At 35.4% G+C, this 12,654-nt stretch overlaps 1 protein-coding gene across 2 annotated transcripts in view; it reads left to right on the plus strand.

The window, feature by feature from the left end:
* tsc22d2 (TSC22 domain family 2) overlaps nt 1–12,435 on the plus strand; it is a 30,836-nt gene extending 18,401 nt beyond the window's left edge. For both annotated transcript variants that reach the window (XM_048169229.1, XM_048169237.1), the window contains 2 exons: nt 9,923–9,974; nt 10,699–12,435. In XM_048169229.1, the coding sequence (XP_048025186.1) occupies nt 9,923–9,974; nt 10,699–10,971 (325 nt within the window). In that variant the 3' untranslated portion in view covers nt 10,972–12,435. The remainder of the gene's footprint in view (nt 1–9,922; nt 9,975–10,698) is intronic.
* Nucleotides 12,436–12,654: the final 219 nt, after the last annotated feature.

Consider the following 12,654-nt stretch of genomic DNA (forward strand, 5'->3'; position numbering starts at 1 on the left):
TTGGAGCACTTTATGCTTCCATCTGCTGACAAGCTTTATGGAGATGCTGATTTCCTTTTCCAGCAGGACTTTAGCACCTGCCCACAGTCCAAAAACCACTTCCAAGTGGTTTGCTGACCATGATATTACTGTGCTTTATTGGCCAGCCAACATGCCTGACCCCTGAATCTATGGGATATTTTCAAGAGAAAGATGAGAAACAGTCGATCCAACAATATATAGATGATCTGAAGGCTCAGTAGTGCCTCAGCAGTGCCACAGGCTGATTACTCCCATGCCACACATCACTGATGCTGTAATTTGTGCTAGGAGCAAGTCATTTGCTGTATTATGTTCTGCCGACCAAGTATTGAGTGTACAAATGAACATACTTTAAAGAACTTGAACTTTTCTGTTTTACAAAATCCATTTTTTGATTGATCTTAGGAAATATTCTAATATTTTGAGATACTGGATTTTGGACTTTCATGAGCTGTACGCTCTAATCATCAAAATTAAAAAAAAAAAAAAAAAAAAAAAAACTTTTGAAATGTTTTACTTTACATGTAGGGAATCTAGAATATATGAAAGTTTCATTTTTAAAAATAATTTACAATAAAAAAATTAACTTTTTCACGATATTCTAATTATATGACCAGCACCTGTATAGGCCACAAACACCTTATAATAAGCAAATGTTACTCAACTCTCAGCATTGAGCGCATTGTAATTACAATCTCTGACGATATCAAGCATTCTGTCACGTCGCAATCCCTTGCGCAGCATCCGCCAGCAGCCACGGGTGCGGTTATTTTATCGAAATAAAATACATCAAACAAACACATCGAATTCACATTTTTTTTGACATTGTACGTTTTGTATATGCGAAGTACTTTACTACAGGGCAAACAAAGTCTGCCCATCTCGCTCATTGACAGCAAACTGATTCTTCCATTCTTCTTACCTTCGCTGCTGATGCTACAACTCTTGTTTGCAATGTGTTCATTGGTATATTTCTCATTTTGTTTTTCTCCTCAAATAACAAATTTGCCCATTTTGCTCCCTAAATTTACAAAAAATAATGGCTACTATTGGAATTCTGCCAAAGCGTGCGCTCATAAGTATTCGTTAACTTTATAGTAGGTCTGTGCATGTCTGAAAATAATAGGCCTATATGATCACCAAAATGATTTATGACAGAAAACTTTATAGTTCAAACATACTTTCATTTAATCCATTTGAATTTAATTTACAAAAATAAATCATAAAATTGGAATTAATTTTTTTTAAAAATGTGGTCGGCATATCATGGGCCGCGTTTGCATCCGTGACGTGCCGCATGCGGTCTGCGGAGCGTGGGTTGAGAACCACTGGTCTACTTATTTTTTAGTGAAAAGAGCAGTTTGGACAGTTTGCCAAATATCTCCCTCTTGGTTCCACAGAAGACTGTCAGAATGTCTGATGCAAGGATTTTCTTTTTTGGGTGAACCTGCATGTTTACACTCCATTTTGCTTTTTGTAAAGGTGTCCTTGATAATTCAGATTATGCAATCAGTTGGATTTAATGAATAATTTAATTGGGTTGACCTTCTTTCACGAATATTCTAGGAAACTGCATTGACTGGCTAATTGATGGACACTGTTGACTGCTTAAAAATGACTTAAGCATCAGAGTTCAAATAATGGATTGTGTAATTTTGGGTGATTAAAAGTGTCGATTTAAGTATTTTACAAATTCAGCCTTGCATCCTTTGTCTTTTGTTTTAAAATTTAGAATGGAGAAAGCAAACAACAGAGCAAAGATGGTGAACTAGTTTCTATAGCTTGTCCGTAGTAGATGAAGAAGCTGCTAATCCAACATGTAAAGTTCAATTGTGTATTTACATCTAAAAATAGCCAGATTTGGTTAATGACAGAACTTTGAACTGTGTTATGTAGTCAAAGTAAAAAATATCCTGCAAATGCAAATAGCCATTTTCTGAACTGAGATAAATGCTTTAGAGAGACCTTGACAGCAACAAGCTATTTATACTTCACTGCAAATCAGTTCTAATCCAATTTGTTAAAGATTTTTATTTTTTTATTTTTTAAAAAGCATTTTACTTAGATTTTTAAGATTTTTAATTTTCAATGTGGAAATTGTCAGTTTCAGATTCCTTTTAATGTAGACTAGCTTCAATCAAATCAGTGTGTTCTTAGATGTTGGATTCACTGTAAAAAAAAAACAAAAACAAAAAAAACAAACAAAAAAAAACTTAAGAACCCCTCCTCTGGACACCATGTGCTTGGAATTAAGTATCACTTTTACACTGGACACTTTTTCCCCATTTGCAGTGTTGACAACTGACTAAGTGAATGGGTTGTTGGACAGTTTGACAAGCAAAATTATTCAATGTTAGATTCAATAAAGTATTTTCATAGTGTAGAGATTCATCAGCATATCTATCCTCTTTGTCCCTATAAAACAATGAATGCTTGCAGATTTAAATAAGATTTAACTAAGCTACAATATGCACTATGCCAAACTGCAGGAGGTGCCTGTTGGAGTCCATGTGGATGGAGGTGGTAACACAGGGTGATCCACATGAATCCACATGACCCCCACCAGCGGTTGGAGGTAATTGATTCCAGGCCAGCTGTGTGCAGCCCAAAAACATTATGCAACAGCTCAACAAATTAATTAGCAGAGTCTCTCAAGACTCTGGACTTGTTTACAGCAAATGGGTGTTGAGGATGAATCACTCATGACTTTGATTTGGAGCTGAAGGAATTACATGAACTTTACGTGCCTTACAGGGCATCTGAAGGAAGATAACCTCTGAGCTACTGTATGCATTTCAAATCACATTCACACAGAATGTATTTTTGCATTTGACTGCACTGTTCTTCCATTGTATTTCTATGTAAACATGCATATATACAGTAGTCAACATTTGAAGTGGATCAAAAAAGAACTACTAATGAAACTTTGTTTTTGCCTGATTTTGTTCAAAATTATGTCACATCAATGCAAACGTGTTCTGTGTGAATGGCCCCTAAAACGTTTGTATGAAGTACATCCAAAGGGGTGTACCATAGTCCCACATTCGTGAAAGTTAAGAGGGTTCGGGGCGTGCTCCCCAGAGAAAATTTTTATTTCTCCGATTGACGTACATTTTAAGACATTTGTAAAAAAATAAATAACCATAGCTTTTAAAACATGTCACTGGGTAGTAGATTATTTGTCAATACCTGCTCAGTCTTCAGCTCCAGCATTTCAATCACTCTTATAAAACTTAATTTTCTTAGAAAGCTTAATTTACTTTAGACTGCCAGGAAAGCTAGGTAACTGAGTTTATTCAATTCTTTCACAATATGTACACATGCACACTCGGAGTAATTACTATGTAAACCATTAAGAAGCAGCGGTGAGAAGTAAGGCACACACATGACAATGTTTGTTTTTATTACACTTGACCAAACCACACTACAAAAGAACCAAAGAATTGTGTAAAATCCAGTAAACCCTGAGATTATTACTTGTGGCATTACAACAAAATATATGAATATGAGATGGATATGTATAAAACTAAATTTTCATGAAACATTTTAATTTAATTTTTTAATTTAATTTATTAAACATGGACCTATATTTTTTTATTAAAAAAATATTTCTGCTATTTGCTTATTTCTACTATTCTGCTATTTATCTTGCTACAAGCGCAAAGTGGGTGCCTGTATAGACGTACCTGCTCGGCCAGAATTGGCTCGAAGTCGTGCATCTTCAGAAGTGGAGCCGTGTGCAAAGTTACCAAAAAAATGACTGTAAAAATACTGCCACAAGAAAAGGGGTCTCATGCACCCAAACGCGCACGATCGCCCACACCGCGTTGGAGTCATTTTGCTGCCCTCACCTTCACGCTTGTGCAGATGCGCCGAGCATAAACCAAGCTTAAAGGGTTAGTTCACCCAAAAATGAAACTTCTGTCATTAATTACTCACCATTATGTTGTTCCACACCTGTAAGACCTTCGTTTATCTTCAGAACACAAATTAAGGTATTTTTGATAAAATCTGATGGCTCACTGAGACCTCCATAGCCAGCAAGATAATTAACACTTTCATGCCCAGAAAGCTACTAAAGACATATTTAAAACGGTTCATGTGACTACAGTGGTTCAACCTTAATATTACGAAGCGACAAGAATACTTTTTGTGCGCCAAACTGTTACACAAACCATGTTCCTATTTGCGAGTCAGACAGCTGTCTTCTAAAAATCAGTATCCTTAGAAATGCTTTGAACAACTCAGAACGTCTGTGAAGAAAGGCACACTTCGTAATATACATCATACACCCTCTATATTGCTAAATCTACCCAATTTTTGATATCAACAGAAAAATATACCAGGATAACCTTTGCTTGAGACTCCCCTGCTTCAAAGTGGTCAGTTAATGATATGCTAAAGCCCTCGGGCACGTTGACAGATTGGTTACAAGGTAGTTTGTGACGTCAGAAACACCAGTGATTTCAAACCATGTTTTTGAAACTGTCTTTAGATCACTGCAGTTTTAAAGAGAAAATACTTGCCAATGGTGTTGACTTGTGAATTTGCACATAGTTTGTCTTAAAGCATATTAAAAACACCCCATAGAGATACAGTGCTCAGCGTAAATGAGTACACCCCCTTTGAAAAGTAACATTTTAAACAATATTTCAATGAACAAAAACAATTTCCAAAATGTTGACAAGACTAAGTTTAATATAACATCTGTTTTACTTATAACATGAAAGTAAGGTTAATAATATAACTTAGATTACACATTTTTCAGTTTTACACAAATTAGGGTGATGCAAAAATGAGTACACCCCACAACAAAAACTTACAACATCTAGTACTTTGAATGTCCTCCATGATTTTTAATGACAGCACTAAGTCTTCTAGGCATGGAATGAACAAGTTGGCGACATTTTGCAACATCTATCTTTTTCCATTCTTCAAGAATGACCTCTTTTAGAGACTGGATGCTGGATGGAGAGTGATGCTCAACTTGTCTCTCCAGAATTCCCCATAGGTGTTCAATTGGGTTCAGATCAGGAGCCGCTGAATCACTTTCAACCTGTTCTTCTTCAGAAATCCAACAGTGGCCTTAGATGTGCGTTTAAGATCATTGTCATGTTGGAAAAGTGCACGACGACCAAGGGCACGGAGTGATGGTAGCATCTTCTCTTTCAGTATAGAGCAGTACATCTGTGAATTCATGATGCCATCAATGAAATGCAGCTCCCCGACACCAGCAGCACTCATACAGCCCCACATAAGGACACTGCCACCACCATTTTTCACTGTAGGCACCATGCATTTTTCTTTGTATTCCTCACCTTTGCGACACCATACAGTTTTGAAGCCATCAGTTCCAAAAACATTTATCTTGGTCTCATCACTCCAGAGTCCCAGTAGTCTTCATCTTTGTCAGCATGGGCCTTGGCAAACTCTAGGCGGGCTTTAGGAGAGGCTTCTTTCATGGACGGCACCCATGCATGCCAATCCTCTACAGTGTACGTCATATTGTGTCACAGGAAATAGTCACCCCAGTTTGGCTTTCTACTTCTTTAGATAACTGCAATAAACTTGCATGCCGATTTTCTTCAACCCTTCTCATCAGAAGACGCTCCTGTCGAGGTGTTAACTTCTGTGGACGACCTGGATGTCTCTGTGAGATGGTTGCAGTTCCATCTTTTTAAACTTTTTTTGTACCACTTTTGCTACAGTATTCTGACTGATAAGTAAAGCTTTGCTGATCTTCTTGTAGCCTTCACCTTTCTGGTGTAAAGAAATTATTTTCTTTCTCAGGTCTTGTGACATTTCTCTTCCATGTGGTGCCATTGCTGCCATTGTTTTTAACACCCTTTTATAGTTAACTGTCTGCTGGACACCTGTGCAATGAATAATTAGACTCACCTGTGGTTGAATTCGTAGTCTAAAATTTAGCTTTGCTCCAGAGACTTTCAGTGGGGTGTACTCATTTTTGCATCACCCTAATTTGAGTTAAACTGAAAATTCTGTTCTTGAAGTTATTAACCTTACTTACATGTTATAAGTTAAACAGATGTTATATTAAACTTAGTCGTGTAAACATTTTGGAAATCGTTTTTGTTCATTGAGATATTGTTTAAAATGTTACTTTTCAAAGGGGGTGTACTCATTTACCCTGAGCACTGTATAAACAACATTAAACACTTGATTTTGAACTTTTAACATACTGCATACATTGAAACACCAACCAACTTCATTATGAGGAAACAATTTCAAAAAACAAGTTTGGACTTCAGATAAAATATTTTTTTAAGTACGAATTCCCTGTGAGTTCAAAAGAATTGTTTGTACGTGTTCCTCTCCACATATATCCATGTTTGTTTATATTACTAATTCCCTAGTATTTTCTCCAGAACTGAATTTCCCGTGTAGACATGCAAGGTCTGTGTTATACTGCAAGGGGGAAGTTACAGCTAGAATTCAAGTTTTTTAGTCACAATGCAATATGTAGATATACTTGACGTCACACACATAAACTATACTGTGTAAAACAGGTTGCTGAGAATGTGGTAATAAGATGATGTCATGTCAACATATTTTGCAAGAACTACAGCTATTCTATGCTCATCCATACTAACCCCTCCAATAATGAACTCCCATGAATTCAGCATTTTCATTTCATAAAAAGTGCATAAATTTCACAAAAAAACTGATACACAAAAAACAGTTTCTTAATTTAACATTTATTTGAAACTTATGTCTGTTAATCTAGTGCCAGAGGTGGTGAATCCATATAATCATATTTTAAACTGCTTGCTTTTTTTTTTTTTTTTTTTTTTTATATATAATTCTTGATAACCACTTTATTGAAAGATTAGAACTTAAGGCCTTTACATAGAGACCGAAATTCACGCTCATTCATGCTCACTGATTGAAGACTCCATTTTGTATTGTTTTGCAAATTTTAATTAATACGCATCGGACTCAATGTGCAAGGTCTCTGTGCATGATGAATTTTTAGGATCACGAATGCGAAAAAACGCATACGAAAATTTCGGACTCAGTGCGCAAAGGCCTTTAGACTTCCACTACATTTTCTGGCAACAACTAGAGCAAAGTCAGTTAATTTTGGTAAATATATATTTTTTTTATTTGATTAGTTTCCTAGCAAGTAGAATTCTGGATCTTGTGGAAAAGGTGTCCCCAGAATTGTGGACAATCTGGACAGTCTTTGCTAATGTTTGGAGTTGTTTACCCAAATACAAATTCAGAAAGGTTAGTCAGTTGGTGTATATATAGATTAACATGCACCATTCATATGCAGCCAGGGCTGTGCAGAAATTTTGGGGGTCTGGTGCTCAAGTAAAAAAAGGGTACCCCTCTTATAATAATTTATAAAATGTAAAGTTACATATTGTTGATAAATAGTGTAATTACTTAAAAGATTTACATCATAGACACAGTGGACACTAGACGACGTCATCCATTTGGGGTCATTTGCAGCTTTCCCACCTTTTTGACTTGTTCTAATTTAAGAGGCTCCATATACTGACATTAGCTGAATCAATGATAAGAGTTTTTAATGCTAATACATTGATGAAATTAGGATTTACACATGAATGGTTGTAATCACCATCAGCCATTTAATGGAAGATTCTTATAGATTAAGATATACATCTGTTAACTTTGACAGCATGTTTTCATTTCAGAGTGTTTACTGCCTGAAGGAATGTGTTGGCTTTAGTTGCACAGAAACTTAAAGACACTTGATGCACTTTGGGAAACGCCTACATTCTCTGGTGGCATGTGCCGTTTTGCATGTACGCGTTTGTTTGACGTGCCTGTGGTTCAGTTCCCTGGCCCTGGTAAGGACGGTGTTACTGTCTGAGTTGATGCCAGGATAAGACCTAGAAAGCACACATGTCCCAGAAAAGTCTTTAGCTTGTTTTTAGGACCACTGAGTGGCCAAAATTAAATTGGAGACTGGTGACTTCTCGTGGTCCTTATCCTTGAATACATTACACAACAAATTTTTAATGAAAAACATTCCATTGATAAATGGCATTTTATATATAAAATGTCATTGGTTTTTGTATCAAATTGAAATAGATTTAGGGTTTGTGCATGTTAACCATCTGTATAAATAGTAATTACAGATCTAATTTTCCTTTATAAACATATCTAAGCTTATATATTAAAAATAAAAGCTCAAAACTACTCTAGCTTTTTTTTTTTTTTTTTTTTGACTTTCTACTGTAAGAAGTTAACATGTTTACTTGAAATGAATGTACAACTCATCTGTATGGTTTTTGTGCGATATAAATCTTGAGTAATAAAACAACTCAGTGAAGAATTAGGCAGGATAGAGAAGACGGAGTGTCGCGCATGCGCGACACCGCTCTAAAAATACAGACGCGTGTAGAGTTTGCTGATGTGTGTCTGCCTCTCAGTTTCCGTCTCTCGGCCGCCACGCCTCCCTCCTAGAGCACAGATTCCTTAAATCCTGAAGAGCGCCTTCACTACCAACACACTTCTGTATCTGAGACTAACGTTAACTGATTACCAACATGCGCTGCAAAACGAGTTATTGTCTACCGTACTCCCCTGGATCATCTCCTACATATTCTGCGAGACTAATATCATACAGAGCACGATGCAGGTAAATGTTATGATTTTATAACTGAATTAAATCGCGCAATGCTTTGTATTTTCTATAGGATGACTCTGAGCTATTGCTTTGGCGCCTGATGTGCTTGTGCTTTGTGTGGCTTTTCCGAAAAGACGCTTAGTTTTAATGTGTATCTATGTAAAAGAACATAATTGTGAGAAAAACGTGTCTATGGGATATTATTATTATTATTATAGTAAAAGATTTGTAAATGTGAGATTTATTGCGGAATGAGCCCAGGACATGGATGTCACGTACACAGCGTCTCCAGCGCGAACACATAAGTTCATGAATATGAATATAAACCTTGTATGAAAAAGTGCTGGTTGTACGCTTATGCTAAAACACTTATGCATTAAATGTGATTATGAGCGAGTTATACTTGTTTATTATTAGTTTATGCTAAAACACTTATGCATTAAACGTGATTATGAGCGAGTTATACTTGTTTATTATTAGTTTATGCTAAAACACTTATGCATTAAACGTGATTATGAGCGAGTTATACTTGTTTATTATTAGTTTATATTAAAGCCTTGATGAATTTGAATGTGCGTTAGACAACCAAGTAGTCTTTTACGCAGCGATACTGCTTTTAAAACGAGCTGGATGGAATAAAACTGAACTCGACGGCCTAGAGATGAGTTTAAAATTTTTTTAACTTGTCTTAAAACGCAGTGCTTATGACATGGTGTCAATCTGAAACGCGTCTTCATTGATAATTATTTATTTTTTTGCGCAGATTGTAAACAAGAACACGTGTGAACGGCAACAATATTGAACAATGCTGCAACTTTTTTTTAATTCTGTCAATCTTTGGTTTTGTTAATAATGGTTAATCCAGCATCAACAGATATTTTACATGTATGTAATACATCACCTTTTTTTTCTTTTTTTTGCGTTTTTACCATGCAATTGTATCATAACGTGATTATTTATGCACAAATTCTGAATATAACTCCAGATGGGTAATGGAATATAATATTGACAGGTTATGAAAGTGGAGTATGTGTGCATATCTGATGTTTATCTTGTAGCATTGAATGTATGATTTTATAGGATATGTGCTGATAAGCACAACAAGGAAATGTCATCTAAATTTACAATTCTGAGGTATTGCACACGAACAGTTGGCACTTCGTCAGAAGTGTGATTCAACTGATACGATGTAACGTGCCTGACAGGACTTGAATATGAACTTCCCAATGTAAACTCCTTTCTTTCTTTTTTTTTAAAGCACTGTCTTTTTTTTTTCTGCAGTGCCTCTGGCGCCAGTGTCGTGGCCATTGATAATAAAATAGAGCAAGCTATGGTGAGTATTTTAATTCTTTCTTTAAAATAGGGGATTGGGGCATAAAGGAAAGAAATATCAGGTGATATTGATTACTTGATAATTACTTGATTTCATTATAAATAAAATATTATTGAAAAGAAAGCCTTAAAGCAATTTGGAGTAATCTTTTACTACTATTTCATAAAAAAATACTTGAACAAAAATGCTTATTAAAAAAAAAAAAAAAAAAAAAAAAAAAATATATATATATATATATATATATATATATATATATATATATATATATATATATATATATATATATATATATATAAGTCAGCAAAATCAGTCATGTGGTGCAACCAACATACTGAAAAACTTAGGAAATAATAATCTATGACCCCCGCAGACCCTCATGACTATGTGTCAAGTTCAATAAATCTCAGATAATTTGACGTTTTTATGACAAGGCAAGGTTAGTTCAGGTTCTAACGTCATGTGGCGCGACTCCCCAAAATGTAATGATATTTACGAATTAATTATTCATGACATTTGTAATCAATACATTTTAAAAACCTTTTGAATTTTTTTTTTTTTTTTTTTTTTTTTTTTTTTTTACTGGATGGTTATGCCACACGATATTTTTAGAGTTCTTGATAATGGCATTTAAGTTTTTCAAATCCACATGAAACCAGCATGAGTACATTTCTAAGAGCTTGCATTTGAAACGTGTAACTAATCATGGCCCTGCTCTTCTCTTCAGGATCTTGTGAAAAGCCATTTAATGTACGCTGTGCGCGAGGAAGTGGAGGTCTTGAAAGAGCAGATCAAGGAGCTCTATGAGAGGAACTCTGTTCTGGAGAGGGAAAACGCAGTATTAAAATCCCTGGCCAACACTGAGCAGTTGACTCAGCTCACCTCTCAGATCAACATCCCCGGAAGCACTTCTCCCCAACAGACGCCAGCGAACGCAATCCTACAGGAAGGGAGCGAACTCGTGGCCTTGCCCCCACAACCCAACGTGTCCACAGCTTGAAGACCTTTCGACGTGGGATTCTGTAGACTTGCATAAAAACAAAACAAATCTGCAAAGGAGATTTTCGTTTCCAGTCTTGTTTGCCACTTGCGGAGAGCCATGCTTTGATTATCCGTGCTGCTTGGCTTTCCCAGTATTAGACAATCATTTTTGGGAGAAGCAAACTTCGTTGGAGGGTAACTACCATGGAAAACTGGGATATTGGTGTTTTCCAGAGCCGACATACATGATTAAGTCCTTTTGTCTGTTTAGTTTTACTGTTTGCATATATTTATTAGAGGGCTGCTATTTTCATAATGTAAATGAACAATGTAACAGAGGTCTATTATATATAGAAACTTTCTTTGGGTTTCTGAAATGTAAAATAAGTTTTAGGCAATAATGTCCCCATGGCACAGTTCCAACACTAAAGGTGATTCAACAACGTTGCTGATGCACAGTCCTGTATAGTTGAGTTGGTTTGGGGTTGAATGTACATGTGTATAGATTGTAAAGTATTATAAGTATAGCCAGTTGTACAGGTGAGCACCAGTTATCAAGTATTTTTGTTTTGAATTTTATTAAGTATACTTGCTATACTTTCCCTAAGTACTTAAATTGTTTTGGTTTTCAATTCTGACGCGTTCTTTATTTTAAAATCTGGGATGGGGGAAGAAGCTGTGAATTTGATTATACAACATATTTTGTAACCAAAGAAGAAAAGCTGTGTACATTTGTTTTGTATCGCACATTTTCTTGCTCGCTCGCTCGCGTTTTTAATTTTACTTTGTCACATCAAACAATCCTTTGTTGCTGATTAGCATGTTCTGCACGATCTATCAGACCATTTTCTTACCTCATGTTTTTTTATTCAATATAATAACTTAAGCAGTCTGTGAACGATGTTTGGTCTCTTGGAGGAAAATTCCCTGTAATGCGCAAACAAAAAATGAGCCATCTGTTTTCATTTGCATGGTGTTGTAAAACTTGATATACAGATAAATGTTTATTACATTGCAGAAAATGTACAAAATAAATTACAAATTATATTCCCAGGTGTAGTTTACACTGATTACTATTCTTTCAAAGAATGATAAAATTGTCATCATAAAAAATAAAAGCCGCAAAAGTGTTTGCAGTTCACAGAAGTCATTTAATGTCATTTACGTATAAGGCATGTCCTGTTTGTGCCTCCTGCACTATGGATATAGTGATCTAGTTTATTTTATTTTTTGCCCAGTTTGAGCCAAACAGAAATATTGTACAATTAATGTACATCGGTCTGAACTTTTTAGGTTTGCTTGTTTTTCTTTTTCTTTTCTTTTTTTTGTTGAAGGAAATGTAGTATACAAGCAAAATGTATTGTACTTGATCACTGAGCCTTTGATAATATCTTAAAAATACCCTTGTAATGTGCTGTTTTGAAACGTTTAGTTTTCTGTCAGAAATAAATTACTGTTCCATTGAGAACTAGACCATTTTAAATGTTTTCTACTATTCTTGTGCAGAACACACACAGACACAGAACAAACATTTACAAGCCAACCTTTCGCTAAAGGATTTAATCATAAGAATGTTTGTCATGCATGATGTTAGACTTTGGTTTTAATAATGAGCATATTAACTGACATGAATTGCTAACTTTTTAAAGATGAGTTTCTCTCTCCCACACACACACACAACCTAGATATTTACATGCAGACA

The sequence above is a fragment of the Megalobrama amblycephala genome, linkage group LG2, assembly GCF_018812025.1.
Source record: "Megalobrama amblycephala isolate DHTTF-2021 linkage group LG2, ASM1881202v1, whole genome shotgun sequence".
NCBI lineage: Eukaryota > Metazoa > Chordata > Actinopteri > Cypriniformes > Xenocyprididae > Megalobrama > Megalobrama amblycephala.